Source organism: Platalea leucorodia, assembly GCF_965183815.1.
Source record: "Platalea leucorodia genome assembly, chromosome: 6".
In the NCBI taxonomy this organism is placed as follows: Eukaryota; Metazoa; Chordata; class Aves; order Pelecaniformes; family Threskiornithidae; genus Platalea; species Platalea leucorodia.
Genome location: NC_138828.1, coordinates 86,848,805 through 86,868,494, shown reverse-complemented (window position 1 = coordinate 86,868,494; position 19,690 = coordinate 86,848,805). Strand labels below are relative to the sequence as shown.

Genomic DNA, 19,690 nt, shown 5'->3' with positions numbered 1-19,690 from the left:
GGCGGCACGGGCCGGCCCCGGACACTTGGGCACGGCGCGGGGCGGGCCGGGGCGGAGAGGGGCGGCACGGCTCGGCACGGCACGGCACGGCACGGCTCGGCTCGGCCCCGCCGGCACTCGGCTGGACATCCTCGCTCGGCGCTGCCGGAGCCGCGCAGCCCGCGGGGACGAGAGGTACCGCCCGGGGCAGCCGAGCGGGACCGGCCCGGCGCCGGCGGGGAGCGCGGCTCGGACCGGCGCGGCACCGTCCCGGGCGCCGCAGGGCTGGGTGCGCCCCGCCGTGCCCGGCACACGCGGAGCCGCCCCGCCGCGTCGGGAGGCGGCCGGGTGCGGTGCGGGTGCGGGTGCGGGTGCCGGGGCTCGGTGCCGGGCGGGGGTGCCGCGGCGGGGCTGCCCCGGCCGGTCCGCGGTGGCCCCGTGGGGCCGGCGGGCTGCGCCGCGCCGTGCGTGAGCCCTGTGCCGCGGGGCGGGCGCGGTGCGGAGCGGAGCGGGGGCGGCGGCCGGGGGTCCCGTGTGCGGGGGCTGCGCGGCGGGGCCGGGCTGCGCGGGGCCGCGCCGCCGAGCGCTGGGGGAGCGGGCAGGGCGCCGGCCGCGCCGCCCCCGAGCCCCGGCTGTCGGAGCGTGTCCGTGCCGTGTCCGTGCCGTGTCCGTGCCGTGTCCGTGCCGTGTCCGTGGGGGGCTGGCGGCACGGGCGTCGGCTTTCTGTGGGCGCGGGGAAGGTGCCCGGTGTTCGCTGCGGCCAGCTGCCTTCGTGCGCTCTGCCGGCAGCGCGGCGGGCACGGAGCCCGGTGATGCCCTCAGCTCTGCCGCCCGGGCCTGCGTGGCAAGGCGAGAGGGTGCGGGCAGCGTGGGCAGCGCGGGCAGCGCGCGTTTCCCACGTGCTCGATGGGAAGGGGCGCCCAGCAGACCCCAGCAGGTTTGTGGGGTGCCGCATCGGGGCTGTGCAGCCACACCGTATCCCCGAGCGTGCTGTCTGCGGGCTTTGGGAGCCTTGTTTGCTGAGCTGCGGTTCACAACGGCCGGTGGAGACTCAGGATTTCCATGAAGACAGAATTTGCTGTAGCCCTTGGGAGAGAGGATGGATGACGGGATGTGAGGCGTGAGGGCTACGGGGGCTGGGGGGGCATTCTCTCTTCACTGCTGGCCCTGCATCTTCCCAGCTGCTCTCCCGAGGAGCAGGCAGGCAGCTGAGCAGGTCACCCATCTCCCAGTAGCTCCAAGCAGGCTGCCTCTCTGCTCCAGGGTGCCTGGGCCCCCCAGCCACACTGCCTGCCCCTCAGCCTGTCTGGGCTGTCGAGACTGTGTGGCTGATGGTCTGCACACTTTCCCTCCCGCCTGCAGCTGGTTCCTCCCAGGGCTGCCCCTCCACAGCCCAGGGGAGCCCAGAGCAGAGCAGGCAAGCTCCTGGCAGAGCCAAGTGCCCTGCTATGTCCTGGGGAGACTGGGTGGTGTTAGGAGCTGCAAAGACCTGTACTGTGACCTGCCCTGGCTTAGAGGGTGACAGCAGGACAGGGGGACATCAGGTATCCCAGTGGGGCTGGACCCAGAGTCAGCAGGGGAAGGGAAGCGCAGCCCCGGCGCGCGGTCAGCGCTGTGCCCCAGCTGGCACCCCGGACAGCCCCGGGAGCTGGGGCGTGCGGCCCGCAGCAGCATCCCTGTCACTGCCCGGGATGGGGGCACGCAGCGGGAGCGGCGTGGACAGGCACCCTGCCTTCTGGGCGGTGCGGGGCAGTGAGCTCCTAGCCAGCGGGGTGCCGGGAGGCGTCACCAAGCCTGCCAGGGTGGCCAGGCTCCTGTGATGGCCCTGGGCTGCTCCCCAGTGCTTCTGGGACCAGCTCAGCTGCAGAGCCCTGCTGCCCTCCAGACTTTGGCTGTGCTCACCCCGGAGCTCCGATCCCATGGGGTCCTTGCAGGCAGGGAGCCGGCCAGTCCCGGCCCGAGCAGGTGGGGGTGTCGGGGTGTCGGGGCTCCCCCAGCTCGTGCACACACACTCCTGGCACCCCAGGGCTGCTGGGAAGCAGGAAAAGCAAAGCAGGAGCATCCAGGCAGCCGGGATTGCGAAAGGGCCAGCGCTGGGCTGTGCGTGCTGGGGCTCTGGGGAGAAGGGGAGGGGTGGAGCCCAGCGCCTGAAGCCATGGGACCCACCAGACCTTCTCCTGCCCCTAGTGCTGGGGGCGCGACCCCACGCTCTCAGGGGTGTCCTGGTGTGGGCCTCGGCAGAGTGTGGCCATGTCACCCCTTAACCTTCCCCAGGAAGGATAAACAGAGGGAGCTTCTTCCTCCTTGTGCTGGCGGGTTTCCCAGTTCTTTGGTTGCTTGTGCTGCTCTTCTGTGAGTCCTTCCAGTTGTCAGTGCCTGGGTGGCTCCATGTCCCTGTGCATGTGTCCAAGGCCGCTGGTGAGGGAGCATGTTCCTGTGACGCCCGCCCTGGCCTGGCCCTTCCCTGCTGCTGCAGCCTGGGATGTCGTCCCCGTGCCGCAAGGATGCCCCGTGCTTTGCTGCCCTAGTGCATGCTGATCAAACATGCCGCCTTGCCAGGGGCAGGGTTAGGGTTAGGGTCAGGAGCTGCCCCTTCCCGAGGTCTGTTTGCCATTCACCGGGGTTTTGCTGGGGTGGACCGATGTCCCTCCGAGTGCCTGGTGGGTGCTGAATGGCACATCAGATTTGAACAGTACTTCGGAGCCAGCAGCCCCCCCAGGCTCCGGGCACCCCTTGTCAGCACCGCTCACTCTCGCCGGCACAGCCGAGCCCTTCTGGGAGGCATGGTCCCTGTGCAAGATGCAGTCGGGGGAGCGGAGCGATGGCGGGGGCAGCGCCTGGCCAGGAGGGCTGCAGGCCCTGCCAGGGTGGTTCTGTCCCGGGGGGGCACAGGAGCCCCCATCGTCCGCTGGGATGGGCAGAGCCGGTGAGTCTGGCATGGGAGCAGGTCAAGCAGTGCCGTGGCTCCTGCTGCCGCACAGGGCTGCCCTCTGCACCGAAGAGTCCCTGCACCCGTGCCGGCCTCAGCAGCACAGGGCCGCAGCCAGGGGAGTGCGGGGAGCCCCACGGTTCCAGCCCCGCAGGGCTCTCGGACGCCCCGCCGCCAGCGCCAGTTGCGCCGTGGGCCAGGACGTGGCTCAGAGCCCTGCACGCGCCTGGCCGGGACATTCCTGAGGTTTCCTGGGCAGTGGCGAGGACCTGGGCTGCTCTCCGGCTCCCATGCCCAGTGTTTGCTCAGGGCCAACCCGTCCTCCCGAGCCCTTTCCACTTGCAGCATGAGTGCTGCTGTGTGTCTGAGCCCACTAGCACACCGGGGCAGGCACGTTCAGCGCGGCACAGCACGGCACAGGCTGGTCGGCGGCTCTGGCAGGAGCCCCAGACCAAGAGGAGACTGTCCCTGGCTGGAGCAGGCAGCTGGCAGCAGGATGGCCCGGGCGCTGGGGCAGACTGTGCCTGGCTCCTGTCCAGGACGGTGCGGCGGCAGCGTCCAGGGGACATGCCTGCACACCCGGTCCCTGTCCCAGGTGATTCCCGGCCCCCTGCCCCTCCCACAGGTGCTGGCTGACCATGCCCAGGCTGTCTGCACGTCTGCCTTTCGCCCTTTCCAGGGGATGTGTGCGGTTCCTGCAGATTCCTGGTCCCCTGAAAGCACTAGCGCTTGCATCCTCCCACTGAGCTGCTGGTGGCACCAGTGGTCCCGTGTGCCGATAGGGTGGCAGCTGTCGCCCTTGTGGGACCCTTGCTCTCAGCGGGAATGGCCCGTGGAGGCTGGGCAAAGGGGTGCACCTTCCCCTGGCCAGAGGTGGGAGGGAGATGGGAAATCCCCCTTGGGACTCTTGTGCTGGGTGATCAGCCCTGCCGGGGTGGAGGGACCCCCCCCCAGCTTGTCTGTCCCAGCCAAAGAGCCCCAGCCCCGGCACAGATCTTGTGCCCTCCTGCCGTGCCAGCCGGCAGGACCGCGGTCCCGTAAGGCTGTGTCAGGGCTGGCCCTCCAGCTGCAGGGAAGGGGCCCCAGGCTGAAACCGGGAGATTCTGCGCACGGATCGGCCCCATCCAGCGGGATGGCCCCGCCGGGGCCGGGGGTGGGCTCCCCGTCCAGGAGCAGCAGGCAAGACCAGGAGCAAAGCCCGCCAGCAGAGCGGGGAAGTCGGGCAGCGTCACATGGCTGGAGAAGAGCAAATGCACTGCTTACGTTTCAGAAAATGGAAAAAGTGATCTGGACAATGAGAGCCCTGTTAGCCTGACCTCGCTGGCACATGGACTCAGAGCACATTCGGAGAGGGAGATAGTACAGAAACGGCGAAATGGCTCCTGCCGTGCCCTGGGGAGCTCACGCTGCCAGCCTGACAGCTCTCCTAGGGTGGGTGCGGGAAGTGCTGCCGGGCCGCGCAGACCTCAGTGGGACATTTCACGGGGAAATTCCGAGACGAGCGGCAGGAGCTGAGGGCAGGCTGAGCTGCGAGGGCCGAGGAAGCGCAGCGGGGACAGGGGACGCTGGAGCCTGAGCAGAGGGAAGCTGTGACCCGGGAGAAGAGTGCTGAGGGTGGCAGCAAGCGGGGGTTAATGCAGAAATGGATGACAGAAGTTTGAGCAGGTTCAGAAGCGACTGAAGGACTGGGAGGAAGAGAAATCCACAGTGAGCTTTTAAATACGGAGGCTGAGGTAGCTGAGCTGGGGGTGAGGGCAGGGCATTAGCAGGACATCGCTGCCCTGTCCGAGGGCACCTCCTGCTCCTGCTGTAGGGTCCTGGGCTGGGGGATGTTTGTCGTGGCCTCACACAGCCGTACGGCTCTCGCCCCAGCCACCACCGAGTCAGGACGTGGCGGTCCTCCCAGCATCAGCTCTTCTGGCCGTGCCCTGTGCCCAGCCGGACGTGGGGCCAGGAGCTCGTCTGGCGGGGCTGTGAGACCGCGGGCACATGCGGGGCTGCCCCACGTCGCTGCAGGGCTGGGGCTGAGACCTCGCATCAAGCCAAGCCGTCTCGCTGACACTGGTGATTTCGGTGATCGTGTTCAGCCTGATCATACCAGATCCTGGAGGTCACGCTGCTGGGGCTCGGTGGGGACTTGATGCTTTGCCACACGAAGCCCAGACGCTTTCTCAGGTGCCGTGTTCTGGTCTCTGGTCCTACATGCTTTGTTCCTAAATGCACGGGCTTAAATTTTCCTTGTAGTCAAGGATATAGGCTACATGATGCCATTTTACCAGGCTGTCCAGGTCTGTCCCCATCACAGTTCTCCACACTCTCCCCCATTTCTGTCCTTGCAGACTGTACCAGGAGAGGACTTTTTTCCTCCTCCAGACACGGTTTTGCTTTGAAAAGCATGTGATGCTCACCAGAAAGCCCAATGGGTGGTGACTTCCCCCTTGTAACCACATTTTGGTTCCAGCGGGTGACCAGTTTTAATCCACTTAGTAGAAGGTGCACTGATTTTGCTGAGTGCTAATTATTCATTAAAAGGTGGTGCAAGATGAATTGAATGCCTTCCAGTCTCAGCCTGTTATATCAACACAGTTACTCCAATTAACTAGACCTGTGATCTCATAAAAGGTCACACCAGCTTTCTGACACAGGCTATTTCTGCAGAACCATGGGGACTGGCATTAATTGTGCTGCTGTCCTTTAGTGTTGCATTGACCCCGTTGCAAAACAGCCTGGAGCCTGCCTGCAGCCCGCATCAGCAGAGATCATCTTGCTCGTTCAGTGCAAGTGCCGGTGAAGCTTTAGTCCTTACGCGCTTGCACCTTTCAGTCTCCCAAGGTGTGTTACAGTTAGCACTGCGAGAGCCCACGCTTTTGTGTCATGTGCAAAGTGGTATAGCTCTGAGCATTTATAATGCTTTATTTGGGCAGGGAGGATGTCCCCTCAGTGACCGATGGGCAGAATAAGAAGCGTTTTATTACTGCTGTGAGGTAGTAAACTCATCCCCTCGATGCTTTCCAGACAGAGCAGAGATGCGGATGGAGCGTTCCTGTCCTGCCTGCCCCCGGCAAGCCCAGGGCCCCCCTTCCCCGAGCCGCTGGCAGGGCTAGGGTGGCCCTTTGTGCCCGCCCTCCTCTTTCTCCTGCCATAACAGGCTGATTAAAAGGTTCAGCAAAGCATTTCCCTGCTGCCTGCCCACAAATACGCTTCCTGCTGGGCTTTGTTTTGTTCTCGCGGTGCCAAAGCAGGCAGCTGAGGTGTGGGGAGCCCAGAGCCAGCTCCTACAGCGCAGCACCTAAAGAGCAGCTGCGGTCCCCCGGGATGCCCCGATACACCGCTGCAATCCCACCGAACTGGCACGTAGGCAACGAGCCGTGGGAGAGCGGCCACGAAGGCTCGCAGGGAAGCATGCTGGCTAAGGAAGTGTGCTGGCACCATGGGGAGGGTCTGCGAGAAGGGTCCCTGCGGCACAGCCCCACACTGGGAGCGTGTGTGGGGTTTGCATTTGTTTTCCTTCCTCTGTAACCCTGTAGCTAAACATTGGAGTTTTAAATCACCCCTACTTGCGGGTAAGCCAGACCTTATTCTTTTTAATGTTGCCTAATGACAAGCACAATCTGTGTCAGTGCGGCATGCAGGATCTGCTCTCGGGGTCAGGGGTGTAGGGCACAGAGATGTACTTCTGGTGGGCCTGTCCCGGGGGGCTCCCAGGTTTGGGGGTGTGCTTTCCTGCCCGTGGCAGGGACTGGCTGGAAGGGTGACGTGAGGCTGCGGTGGTGGGAGGCTGGTGGGTTGCTGTGCCAGCGGTGCTGGGTGAGCATCAGAGCTTTGCCGTGAAAACCATAGCGAGAGCAGCCTGGAGCAGGGCTGGCACCGCCCGCGCAGCAGTGCTGTTCCTGGGCTGCCGCGGCACCCGCGGGGTTAAAGCGGTCCCTGACGGGATAAATGGGAATAGTGCACCAGAAGGTGGTTCACAGAGAAGTGTTTTCACCAGTGTTTGCCGATGGGGCTGGTGCAGGAATACCACATCTCCCTCAGGTATTCAGGGAGCCACAGATGTTATTGGAGAGCTGGAGAAATGCCGCACAGAGAGGAATGTGAAAGGCTCCGGCTGCCCTGCTCCGCGCAGTGGGCAGGAACGAGGGCTGGCAGCCCCTCGTGGCCCGCAGCCGTTGCTCTGCTCCTGGTGGGTCAAGCTCCTGGATGGTCCAGCCGGTCTTTCCCCGGGCCCTGGTCCTGTTCCAGCTCCCTCTGCTCTGGCAGCCGATCCCCCTCCTTTCTGGCTGACTCTCCTGGGGGTGACGCACACCCCTTTGCCTGTCTGCCATCACTGCCCTTTGGTGCACGAGATGTGACCCGGCGGCGCGGTGGGATTTCGGTAGCGGCTGTTCATGGAGGGGTGCAAGGTGCCTGGGAGGTGCTGGACAGAGCCATGGCCGATGGCAGCCCTGGGGGTGCAGGGCTGGTGCAGGGGCTGCATGCGGGAGGCACTGGGCAGGCAGCGAGAGCGGGGTGGCTCCGGCTGGGGATGAGACACGCGGGCGTGCGGGTGCTGAGTGGAGCTGCGTGTGAGCAGAGGGTTTAACCAGCGTGGGTCTGGGTCAGGGGAGCTGGTGTTTCAGCACAGCTAGTCCATCCCACATTGCCTGACCCCTTCTGCCCTTGCAGAGCCAAGCTGCCATGGGAAGCTGCGGCACGTGGGCATGGCAGGAGCTGCTGGTGCTGCTGAGCAGCGTGTGGCTGTGGGTGGGCAGCGCCCAGCCCACGCCCCCGGGCCCCACACACACCCCTGGATCCCAGCTGAAGTTTCGCCTGGCTGGCTACCCGCGCAAGCACAACGAGGGCCGCGTCGAGGTCTTCTACAACGATGAGTGGGGCACCATCTGCGACGATGACTTCACGCTGGCCAACGCGCACGTGCTGTGCCGGCACCTTGGCTTTGTGGCTGCCACTGGCTGGGCCCACAGCGCCAAGTATGGCAAAGGCGTTGGTAAGAGAGGGGCGGCGGGCACAGCCCCCATACTGCATGGGCTGGGGCCAGCCTGGCTGTGGCTGCGCATCGGCCCGCTGCCATGGGGTGCTGTGTGTGCCACAGCGGGTTTGCATGCACCAGTGGCGGGGGGTGGGGTGGGGAGTGGCAGGCAGGTCTTGTGTTTGCTGTGTGCCCGGCAGCATGTGTGTGTGCATGTGTGTGCATGTGTGTGCGCGTGTGTGCATGTGTGTGCACGTGTGTGTGTACGTGTGTGTGTGCACATGCAAAGCGGGCTGGGAAGCTCTGCGTGTTTGTATGTGAGCAGCTGTGCATGTATCCAGGGCACAGCGTGGTTGCAGGCATGCACTACAGCAGCGGGGCTGTGCATGCCCCTGGGTGGTGTAGGGGGCTGCAGGTCCGGGCTGGTGTGGGCATGTGGTGCAGAGGTGTAGCGGGCTGTGCTGCAGGTGAGACGCTGTACAGACCCCGGGGCACACGTTACGTGGGCTTTACATCTGACAGAGCAGCCCCTTGGGGAGGTGGAAACTCCCCATCTACAGATCCCCTGCTCAGGGCTTTACTCTTGGCATTTCACCAGCCTCAGCTTTGTGCCGAGGGAGGGCTGTCCCCAGCCCAACATCCACGCTCCTGCCGTGCACCTGCGTGGTCCCCGGCCGCGCTCCATGGGCACCTTCCTTGCTCCCGGGGGATGCTGCATGGGCTTGGCCCCCTCTCACCCCTGGTCCTGGTGTCTGGCAGGGCGGATCTGGCTGGACAACGTGAATTGTGCCGGAGGTGAGAAGAGCATTGGGGACTGCAAACACCGGGGCTGGGGGAACAGCGACTGCAGCCATGAGGAAGATGCGGGTGTCATCTGCAAGGACGAGCGCATCCCAGGCTTCAAGGACTCCAATGTCATTGAGGTGAGGAAGCTGCTGGCCAGGATCCCATAGAGCCAGCTGCCAGGAGCCCTGCTGTGGGGCAGCCCTGCCGTGGGGCAGCCCAACCTGGCCTCAGTCCTCCCTGGATAGTTGGGAGGCAGCTTCCCCACTGAACATGGGCAGGCTCCCATGTGCAGGACCAGGGGACCCTGTCGGTGCCTTCCCTCAGCCCTAGCACACGGGCTGTCCCCGTCTCCCCATGGAGAGGGGAGCATGCTGCCCCACTGCCCGGATCCGCAGCACCCCCGAGTCGCGTCAGCACCTATTTCCCTGGCGTGCACCCAGCCCGGCTCTGGGGCTGCGGGGAGCAGCCGGCACTGCGGCGGGCCACCCTGCAGCAGGCACATCCCTCCCCTGCCCCGCGTGGGAGCACGGCACTGCCACGGCCTCCCGCAAGCATCCCAAGCTGCCGATTCCCCCAGCAGCTTCTCCGGGCCAGGGGGTCTGTCTCACACCTCTGTAGCCTGTTTTCTTCTTTCTCCTGCCTGCCGAGGACCCTTGGTCCCAGACCTGCTCCTCCACGCCGCACTCCTCCAGCATGCTTGGCCTCTCTCTTTTTCTCTCTTCCAGGCTCTCTGTTTCTCACACCAGCTCTCGTGGCTGCCCTTGTCTGCCCAGCCAGGGCCCCTGTCCCCCCCAGCCACGGTGCCCGCGGAGGACGAGGCTCTGCTCAGGATGTGGCTTGGGTGTGGGGACATGGCACAGCTCTGGGCACGGGACAGCAGCTCTGCGAGGCGAGGAGGGCTGGGGCCGTGTCCTGCAGGCTGTGCCCAGTGTCCCGGCACCCCCTGCTGCTGTCCTGCTCTGGGTGGGTGGTGGGCGTGGGGTGGTCTGGGCACCCTCCCTCTGGGTGCAGGGTCCCGAGGTGACGGGATGGCAGCGCTGGCTCTCCTGGCTGTGCTCACAGAAGATACACCCGGGGGGCCAGGGGGACATGGGGTACTGACTGCATGGGGTGGGATTAGGTCCTTGGCCGCCCAGGGCCATCAGATGTGGCCTGCAGGGATGCAGGACCTGGCCGTCCATGTTCCCCACCTGGGACTGGGGACCCCATCTCCCGCGGGTGCCTGCATCGTCGGGGCATCCCTGGGAAGGGGCTGGCAGGGAGCCGGGGCAGCGGGGTACAGTGCAAGCCTGGGCTGACCTGTGCCCTGCAGACCGAGCAGAGCCACGTGGAGGAGGTCCGACTGCGGCCGGTGGTGTCCGGGGCCCGGAGGCAGCTGCCGGTGACGGAGGGCATCGTGGAGGTGCGCTACAAGGATGGCTGGGCACAGATCTGCGACGAGGGCTGGGACAGCCAGAACAGCCGTGTCATCTGTGGCATGATGGGCTTCCCTGCTGAGAAGAAGGTGAACAGGAACTTCTACAAGTGAGTGAGGCCAGCAGGGAGCCTGCGGGGCTGGGGTGTCAGAGCAGAGCTGGGGGCACGGGGCTGGGGTAGAGCTGGGGACAGTGGCAGGGACACGGGGCAGTGCTGGGGGAACAGCAGGGGACCATGCTGTTGGGCGTTGTGGCTCCCCAACATCCCTCCCATCCCTGTTGCTCGCCAATCCTAGCCCCAGCTGGCCATATGGGCACTCGCTAACCAAGCTGGGGGGCCATGGCATGGCTGGGGGGCCATGGCTGCCCACCTGCCCCATGCACTACTGCAGTGGCTGCTCCAAGAGGGCAGCTTTTGCTCCCTGGCAGTGGTGCACCTCCACATTTCCCTCTGGTGCAGAGTGCGGGGGTCCCCGTGCCAAGGGGAGGTTTGCAGCCGAGCCAGGCACGGATGCTCCAGCAGCACCATGGCCCAAGCGAGGGCCCAGGGGCGTGGGCACGGACACGCTGCCCACGGCGTGGTGCCCAGCGTGGTGCCCGGTGCTGCGCGCACCCCTGACTGGGCAGCCGCCGTGTTGCTCCCGCAGGCGGTTGAAGCGTGCAGCCAGGATGAAGGGCCGGAGCCTGAGGCCAGGCAGCAGGTAAGGGGCCGGGGCGCCCCATCTGCTGAGCCCTTGGCAGAGCCGGGCTGTCCAGCCCGCCGGTCTCTGCCATCAGAATGGATCCTGGCGCAAATGGATCCAGACAGAGCAGACCAAGGGCCTGGGCTGTGCTGAGCAGGCAGAATGAACCCCACGCCGATGGGACCTGCCTGTGCACGCTGGGGTCCCCCATTCCCCACGAGAGACAATCTTTCTCCCAGGCCAGCCGTGCCCCGGGCAGAGCAGCCCCCATCCCATGCACCAGGCAGGAGTCCTGGCACAGGGGTCAGGGTCTGCAGTGCAGACCCGCTGCGAGAAGGATCCCCTGGCAGGCACAGAGAGGGCTGCGGTGTCCTGTGCTGCAGCCCCACGGGCACCAAGAGGCCTCGGAGTGGAGCTGTCTCTCCTGGTGGATGGGGAGGGAGGGCTGTGGAAATGGGCTGCTTTCTGCAGAAAGCAGCAGCGGGGGAGCTAGAAAGGCTGCGCACCCCTCCATTCCCCGCAGGGTGGGCTGGCAGGGTGGGCTGGCGTGGGCGTGAGAGCGCTTCCTCAGCAGTGCTAGCGGTGCTGGGCACCGGTGCGATGGGCACAGTGTGGCAGGTCTTGTCATGAGTGCTGCATCTGCTCAGGATCTCTTGTACCCTTTGGCCACTCGCTCTTGCTGCCTTTCTGCCAGTCCCAAGGGACAGCCTGGCTGCCCTTTCCCTCCGTCCCTGAACCCTGCTGCCAGATTTGGTGGTGGGTGCAGCGAGCTAGAGCCCGTCCTCTCTGGGCTATGGCATGGGACCTCTCGCCTGAGCCCACAGCCGCATGGAGATGTTTCTGCCCCCAGCACACGACCTTGCCCTGGTCCCACCACCTTCCCTGGTGCTGAAGGTGCCCCACACTCTGAACCCATCCTGAGCTATTCATCGTGACACTTCCCAGCGTTGTGTCCCCAGCAGGTCTCCTCGCCAGCTCCTGCAGCTGTGCCTGCGCTGGTGATGGAAATCCAGATGGGGTCAGCCCGTGGGGTCTCCTCAAACCCCCACCCACAGGTCCCACTCGCTGCAATGTGCTGTTATTTGTCTGGTTTGCTGCTGACTGCCCTCTTTCCAATGAGCGGGTATTTCCCCTGCCGCGCCAGGTGAAATGCTTTGCGAAGTCCGTGAAGCTGTGCTCTGCTTCCTTCCCGCTGCCCGGAGCAGGAGCTGTCTCCTGAAAGCCACGTGCTGGTTTGCTGGGGCTGATCAATTTGGGGCTGCATGGCTGCAGTCGTACGTGGGGTCACAGGCTAATCCAGGCTGGAAGGGACCTCGGGGAGTCCTGGTCCAGCCCCCCATGTGGAGCAGGGCCCGCTGTTGGTCAGCCCAGGACTTCACCCAGTTGGCTTTTGAAAACCTCCGAGGATGGAGATCCCACAGCCTTGTGGCCTCTGCTCCAACGAACAGCCCTCACGGGGAAAAGGTTTTCCTTACACTGAGTCTGAAGCTCACGTTGCCGGTCACGCCTGTTGCCTCTCATGCTCTTCCTTCCCACGGCTGGAAGAGCTGGGCTCTGGCCCCCTGGCAGCCCCTTGCAGGTGCGGGTCTGCTGCTGCCAGAGCCCCCTGAAGCCGTCTCGGCCCCCGACTGGAGCAGCCCCATGCCCCTGTCTCTCCTCCAGCCCCGACTGTCTCAGCAGCCCTCCCCGGAGCTCGCGCTGCGTAGCTGAGGTCTTTCTTGTACTGGGAACCCAGAACCGGGTGCAGGATCGAGATGTGGTTTCATGAATGCGAATGGGTGCCGATGTGCTCCGTCCGGCTGTTTGAATCCCGGTTCCTGGCAGGCCCGTGCTGGGTCCTGGGGCTCGCTGAGCTGTGCAGGCTGACACGAACCTGCCACCCGCCAGTGGGGTCAGTTGCCAGGCTTGGTTTTGCCTTGTCCCTGGCGGGGTGTCAGTCCCCTGCCCTGTTTCGGGGCACTCTGCTCTTCATTCCTTGTGGTCCCTGGGGTTTGGGCCCTGCTCAGCATCTTCCTCCCTGAGTGAAGCAAAGCATTTGAGCGTGTTGGGACCGTACCTACATCACATGTGCACTGGGCTCCAGGCAGCCTCCTCTTCCCTGGCTCCACTCAGTGTGCGCCTGGGGAGCTCCCCTCGCTCGCAGTGGGTCCCTGCAAGCCTGCAGCGAGTCTCGCCGTGCCCCGTGGCACTGGGGAGAGCACCCGCTGCCTGTGCTGCTTGCTTGGTGCTGTGCTTGCTGGGCATCCTACTCCCCTTGGAGCATGGCAGAGTGATGTTTTCTGGTGTCTGGACGAGGACATGGGCACACCTCACTTGTACCCGACAGATCAAATCGTTGCCCGTGGTGTTTGATCTTCTGCTGTGTGACAAGGCAGCACGGGATGTTGCTGCATCTGGCACAGTTTCCTGGTGCGATGTGGGCAGGAAACTGCATCATTGCTGTGGAGCGCAGTGATGTCACGTTGCTGGCAGCAGATGATGCCGTTGCACCCATGCGTGACACAAAGGGGACGTGCATGAGTCTCCCTGAGAGGCCAACGTTCCCAGTTCGGTGTTCAGTGAAAGCCGGGGCAGGCTGTGCTCCCTGTGTCACTGCAGCTGGCAGAGGTGACAGCCTGAGGCCCCGGGCTCCTTGACGGTTGTTTTCTCTTTTCCAGGCTGGCCTCCAAATCTCAGCCTAAACAAAAGCGCAGGGAGGACGTAGGGTCCAGGAAGAGGTAAATGGCTCCAGTGGAGAGCCTGAGTGCCAGGAACCCGACTCAGTGCCGCCGGAGCCGTGTGTGTCCCTGTGGTGCCGGGGATGTGGGGCAGGCAGCTGGCGAGGGGTGGGCGCCCTGCAGGCACAGCGCGTCTCTCCCTGGGGGACAGTGCAGGGGGCATGGACAGCGAGCGCAGCCGCAGGCAGGGCGGCCGTCGACACTTCTGCTGCCGGCTGGCCGTACCGGTCGCGTCTCAGGACTCCTCTCTCCTTGCAGGCTCTTCACGGAGCGGCAGCAGCTCAACTACCGCCTGCACTCTGTGTCCTGCATGGGGACGGAGGTGCACCTCTCCATGTGTGCCTTCGAGTTCTACCGGGGCAACACCTCGGCCGCCTGCGGGGCCGGCATGCCCGCTGTCGTCAGCTGCGTGCCTGGGCCCCTCTTCGCCACCGGCAATGCCCACAAGAAGAAGCAGCGCCAACAGCAGCAAGGCCAGGTGAGCCTAGCAGGGAGGGGGCCGAGTCCTGCGGTGGCCCACAGTGGCCTCTGCAGGGCTCTGTCCCCTGGGCTGCACCTGAGAACGGGCGTGCGGGTTCCTGGGTGACCAGCTCATGGAGCAGGAGGTGGGGACAGTGTCTTGTCCCTGCACATCCCAGGAGTCACGGCCAGCAACCTCTGTGCTGCACTGTGTTGTGCCACACCATGCCATGCCATTCTGTGCCGCACTGTGCCGCACCATGCCATTCAGCAGCGTGCCATACCCTGCTGTCCCATACCGTGACCTGACCCTGCTCCCCTGCAGCCGCGGATCCGGCTGAAGGGTGGTGCGAAGGTCGGCGAGGGCCGCGTCGAGGTGCTCAGGAGCAGCGAGTGGGGCACGATCTGTGACGACCACTGGAACCTGCTGTCAGCCAGTGTGGTGTGCCGCGAGCTGGGCTTCGGCAGCGCCAAGGAGGCCCTCACTGGGGCACGCATGGGCCAAGGTGAGGGTGCTGGGGTGGAGGGGCCAGGCATCGACCTCCTGGGCCTGTGGATGTCCCTTTGTCCAGGCGCAAGGCTCTGCTGGGCTGGGGGGAGCCACGGCTGGGCTTGTCCCGTGGGCGCCTGTCTGCCGGTCCATGCGGTGCAGGGCAGCAGCCACGGGCGACAGGAGTGCGCCCGGCTCCCTCGGTGCACACCGAGGAGCAAGGGCAGCCATGAATACAGGATAGCCATGGCTATGAGCCCTGAGCCCCACTGTCCCCCTGGCAGGGACGGGGCCCATCCACATGAACGAGGTGCAGTGCCTGGGCACCGAGAAGTCCCTTTGGAGCTGCCCCTTCAAGAACATCACGCAGGAGGACTGCAAGCACACAGAGGACGCGGCTGTCCGCTGCAACATCCCCTACATGGGCTACGAGAACCTGGTGCGCACCGCGGGGGGCCGCCAGCATCTGCGGGGCCACGGTGCCTGGCGGCTCCCGGCATCAGGGCCCCCAGAGCTGGGTGCTGGGGGAGGGCCCATGGGACGCGCTGGGGGATGGCCCATCCTCGCTCCTCTGCACCCCATCGCACCCCTCACATTTCCCCCTGGTCTGAGGCAAGGGCTGCCCTGGGGGGCTTGGGGATCTTGCGGGTGGGAGTCCCAAGCTGCCCCTGTGAGGAGAGGGGTGGAAGGGCGGCCGTGGGGGGCTCTGGGTGCCATGTGGTACCCCACGGGGGGGGGGAGGGTGGGGCAGCTGCTCCCTGCTGCTCTCCCTGCTGCCAGCCTGTGCCAGCTCCCCAGCAGAAGCACCAGAAAAAAAATCCCTGTGGGCCAACCAAAAGAGATTTTTTTTTTACTGATGAAATGAGCAAATGGAGCTGTGCGTTCCTGTTTGCCCTGGCCTGTCATTTCATCCACTTCAGGCTTTTTAATAATTTTTAACTCTCTCATACCTGTCATTTCTGAAATGAGAATGCCATTTCAAAATGAACCATTTTCCCTGCTTTGGTGAGACAGTTCCCAAACTCACAAGCAATTTCTTGGCCCCAAACCCGCCATTTTTGGTGAGTTCCCTGCTGACCAAAGCTGTGCCTGGCTCTGCTTGGCTCCCAGCTGCCACCTCCCCGTGTGCCCCGAAGCCCCTGGCCCAGGGCCCGTCCAGGCGCGGTAGCACAGCCCCGGCTGTGCCGGGGACGGGGTGGCTGCGGCCGCTGTGGGACCAGGGCTGGGCAGGACCGTCCTGCAGGACGCAGCCCCAGCAGCGGGAGCATCACTTGTGATGATGATGATGATGCTGCCACTGCCTCTCTCCGCAGATTCGGCTGAGCGGGGGCCGGAGCCGCTTCGAGGGGCGGGTCGAGGTGGCGGTGGGGGCTGGCGATGGGGACCAGCCCCGCTGGGGTCTGGTCTGCGGCGAAGGCTGGGGTACACTGGAGGCGATGGTGGCCTGTCGCCAGCTGGGTCTGGGATTCGCTAACCATGGCTTACAAGTAGGTGCCAGCGCCAGCATGGCCAGAGCAGCGAGCCACCACCACCACTGCTGCGCGGGGATGGGGATGGGGATGGGGACGGGATGGGGACAGGGCGGGAGGTGGCATGGCGCGGGGTGCCTGCTCACGGCCCCAGGGCTTCCCTGCAGATCCGCCTAGCCGGCGGGAGGACAGCGTTTGAGGGCCGCGTGGAGGTGAAGCGAGGCAGTAAGTGGGGCACGGTGTGCAGCGATGGCTGGACCACCAAGGAGGCGATGGTGGCCTGCCGCCAGCTCGGCCTGGGCTACTCCCTGCACGCGGTGACGGTAGGTGCCGGCGGGGAGGCCCCTGGTGACACCGCAGCGAGCACAGGCACCGGCGCTTCCCTGACGGCTGTGGGGCTGTATGGGGGCGAAGGGATGTGGCTGCTCCGCGCCGCGGGACGGGACCCTTGTGGGCGGCCTGGGTACGCGGGCAGGGCTGCGCCGTGGCTGCGTGCTGGCTGCAGCCTGGCCACGCGCGAGGTGGGTCATCCATGGCAGCCAGCCCTGCCACCCAGCTTGTCTCGCCCCCTCCCAGGAGACGTGGTACTGGGATGCCAGCAACGTGACGGAGATGGTGCTGAGCGGGGTGAAGTGCGCCGGCCATGAGATGTCCCTGAGCCACTGCCAGCACCATGGCACCAGCCTGAACTGCAGGAACACGGGCACGCGCTTCGCCGCAGGCGTCATCTGTTCCGAGAGTGAGCGGCGGTGGGGTCTGCGGGCAATGGGGGCTGTGGCAGCGGGGGCTGCGGGCAGTGGGGGCTGCGGGCAATGGGGGCTGTGGCAGCGGGGTGTGCAGGCAGCGGGGGCTGCGGGCAGTGGGGGCTGCAGGCAATGGTGCTGTGGGGCCAGGGGCTGCAGATAAAGGGGCTGCGAGCAACGGGGCTGCAGGCAACAGGGTTTGCAGATGATGGGGCTGCAGGGTCAGCCTGTGCCCAGCCGATGGGGAGGGCACACGTTCCCCCGGCTGGCTCAGCCCTGCCTGCGCTGGGCGCTCGCCCCGTCCCTGCCGCCCGCCAAGCAGCGGGGCAGCCGTCTGTCCCTGAGCAGCCGCCTGCTCCCCAGCTGCCTCCGACCTGCTGCTGCACGCCCCGCTGGTGCAGGAGACGGCGTACATCGAGGACCGCCCGCTGCACATGCTGTACTGCGCCGCCGAGGAGAACTGCCTCTCCAGCTCAGCCCGCCTGGCCAACTGGCCCTACGGGCACCGTCGCCTGCTCCGCTTCTCCTCCCAGATCCACAACAACGGCCGCGCCGACTTCCGCCCCAAGGCCGGCCGGCACTCCTGGGTCTGGCACGAGTGCCACCGGTGCGTGCGCAGCATGGGCAGGGGCAGGCACGCAGGCAGGGGAACAAGCCCGGGCCAGGGGAGTCAGGGTGGGGAGAGGGTGATGGTGCTGCTGGGGTGAGCTGGGTGAGGGTGACGACGGGCGAGGGTGGCGCTGGGTGAGGCACCTTCTGCTGCCCAGGGTGTAGTCACGCCTGCTCTGGCTCAGGGCTGTCCCTGCATGAGCAGTGTTGGGGCTGGGGGGCAGGGACGGGGCTGCAGGCTGCGCCCTGCCGCTGAGCCCCCCGCCTGCTTGGGCCATCTGGCTGGGGACAGCCCTGTCCCCTCCCAGGGCAAGACTGAGCTCTGCCCGACCTCGCAGCACTGCGGCCTCAGAGCAGCGGCTGTGGGGACATTCACGGACAGCAAGGGGCCGGGCAGGCGGCGGGGGCCCTGCCACAAGGCAGGCGAGTCTCCTGTGGGCTCTGTGGGTCTCCTCCTCCGCCCCGAGCATCCCCAGAGCTCCCCAGCGCCCGGGCACTGGTGCAGCCGGGGCGCTGCGGGCTCCCCCTTGCAGGCACTACCACAGCATGGACATCTTCACCCACTACGACATCCTGACCCCCAACGGCACGAAGGTGGCGGAGGGACACAAGGCCAGCTTCTGCCTCGAGGACACTGAGTGCGAGGAAGGTGGGCGCCGTCAGGCTTTGTGGCACCGTCCCTGCCCTGTCCCTGCTGCGGGGCTGCCTGTCCCCAGCCATTGCGTGCACTGGGGGCGGGCTGGGGGGCTGCACAGAGGGCTGTAGCAGGGACAAGCCCCACTCCCTTTCTGCCCACAGACGTGGCCAAGCGGTACGAGTGTGCCAACTTTGGGGAGCAGGGCATCACCGTCGGCTGCTGGGACCTGTACCGGCACGACATCGACTGCCAGTGGATCGACATCACTGATGTCAAGCCAGGCAACTACATCCTGCAGGTGCTGCAGCTGGGCCGCCCCTCCTGCAACCCTCCCACCTGCACCCCCAGCTCTCCGTGCACCCCAGCGCCCGGCCCTCTCTTCCCTGCTCTCTGAGCAGGCTGGAGCATGGTGGGGCTGGCAGGGGGTGTGCTGGCGGGGGACGGCGCCTGTCCTCGTGCCCAGAGATGTGCAGGGCTCGTGTGAGAACTGTTCAGGCATGCTTCAGCTGGGGTTTTCCTGCCCCGAGCGACACTGCTCATGGGCGCATGGTGCATAGTGACAGGGCCACCCTGCCACAGCTGCAGCCACCAGCTCCTTGGAGCCCTGTAGCACATCCCACCGCAGCTGGGGAGACAAGTCCTGCCAGGGCTGGGGTGCAGGGGCCGTGCCGCAGGCAGCAGCTCCACTGAGGCTGGGAAGGCCAAGCTGACACGGTGTGGGGCTGCAGCACTGCCGGGTGTGGGGCAGGGGGCTGCGACCCTCACTGTCAGTGCCCCACAGGTCGTGATCAACCCCAACTTTGAGGTGGCAGAGAGCGACTTCACCAACAACGCCATGAAATGCAACTGCAAGTACGACGGGCACCGCATCTGGGTGCACAGCTGCCACATCGGTAACAGCCCTGGGACGCAGCACGGGGGGCAAGGGCAGACCGGGGCGGGGGGCGTGCTGGCAGGGGTGGCCCAGGAGGAGGGCGCTGAGGGGGCTGCAGGCAGCAGCAGGGCTTGGGCGGGATGAGCAGGCTGGCGTGGGGAGGCAGGGGCTGGGGTCCCGGGGGCAGCTGCGGTGGGGGCAGAGGCGCTGCGCGGGCAGGCGAGGTGCAGCGCCGGAGCTGACAGCTCTTGCCCTCTGCCCGCCCAGGCGACGCGCTCAGCGAGGAGGCCAACAAGCGGTTTGAGCAGTACCCAGGTCAGCTCAACAACCAGATCTCATAGGGGCCCAGCCCCTGGGGAGACGGGCATCTCCCTCCCTCACCCCGCAGAGGTGAGAGGAAGCTGCTGGGGGGCCAGCGGGGAGGCCTCACGCCCGCCACCGCCGCCACTGTGCCCTGCTGGGGACTGCCCAGGACTCTCACCAGCCCCACCTCGGGGAGCTGGTGCTGGAGGCACTGCACGCCTGCACCTCCCAGCCTGGGGCCACCAGCCCAACCACTGGCCAGAAGACTCTGTGCCCACATCCCCCGGGCTGCGGCACATGGGTATGGTCCGGGAGGTCCTGTACCCCCCCCGCGCCCCACTCTGCTCCCAGTCCCTGCCATCCCAGCTGCACCCCACCTCCTGCTCCCCCATCCTGCCCTGGTTCCTCTGTCCCCCACAGCCCTGCCCTCAGCTGGCCCCAGCAGGGCCCAGGACCCGCTGCCCAGGCAGGGACTCGCACCCCTGCGCAGCACCGGCTGAGCCCCGGGGAGCCCCTTGTCCCCTGGGGATGGTGTGGCTGCCCCTGCCCTGGCAGCACTGCCTCCAGCTGCCCAGCAGCAGCTCCCACACCCACGTCTTAGTTGTAATTTTATTTTCTCTATAAAGTTGTC

General features: G+C 65.9%; 1 protein-coding gene across 5 annotated transcripts; it reads left to right on the top strand.

The window, feature by feature from the left end:
- The first annotated feature begins 69 nt into the window (after positions 1 to 69).
- On the top strand, positions 70 to 19,690 carry LOXL3 (lysyl oxidase like 3). 5 transcript variants are annotated; one of them, XM_082315500.1, is made up of 15 exons: positions 70 to 174; positions 7,571 to 7,892; positions 8,634 to 8,797; positions 9,973 to 10,184; positions 13,416 to 13,475; positions 13,734 to 13,953; positions 14,260 to 14,440; positions 14,709 to 14,863; positions 15,738 to 15,911; positions 16,470 to 16,632; positions 17,000 to 17,243; positions 17,779 to 17,894; positions 18,044 to 18,180; positions 18,664 to 18,775; positions 19,024 to 19,690. In XM_082315500.1, exons 2-15 carry the CDS (start codon positions 7,583 to 7,585, stop codon positions 19,095 to 19,097), a joined length of 2,322 nt encoding a protein of 773 aa, XP_082171626.1. In that variant the 5' UTR covers positions 70 to 174; positions 7,571 to 7,582; the 3' UTR covers positions 19,098 to 19,690. The 5 variants fall into 5 exon arrangements, 3 of the variants coding, with proteins under 3 accessions (XP_082171626.1, XP_082171627.1, XP_082171628.1); XM_082315501.1 differs by lacking the exon at positions 13,416 to 13,475; XM_082315502.1 differs by lacking the exons at positions 18,664 to 18,775; positions 19,024 to 19,690 and having other exon boundaries at positions 17,038 to 17,243; positions 18,044 to 18,179.

Coding starts and splice junctions, on each gene's coding strand:
- LOXL3 (XM_082315500.1), top strand. CDS start 7,583: ATGGGAAGCTGCGGCACGTGGGCATGGCAGGAGCTGCTGGTGCTGCTG. Junction 13,476..13,733: donor GACGTAGGGTCCAGGAAGAG/GTAAATGGCTCC, acceptor CTCTCCTTGCAG/GCTCTTCACGGAGCGGCAGC. Junction 14,441..14,708: donor TGGGGCACGCATGGGCCAAG/GTGAGGGTGCTG, acceptor TCCCCCTGGCAG/GGACGGGGCCCATCCACATG.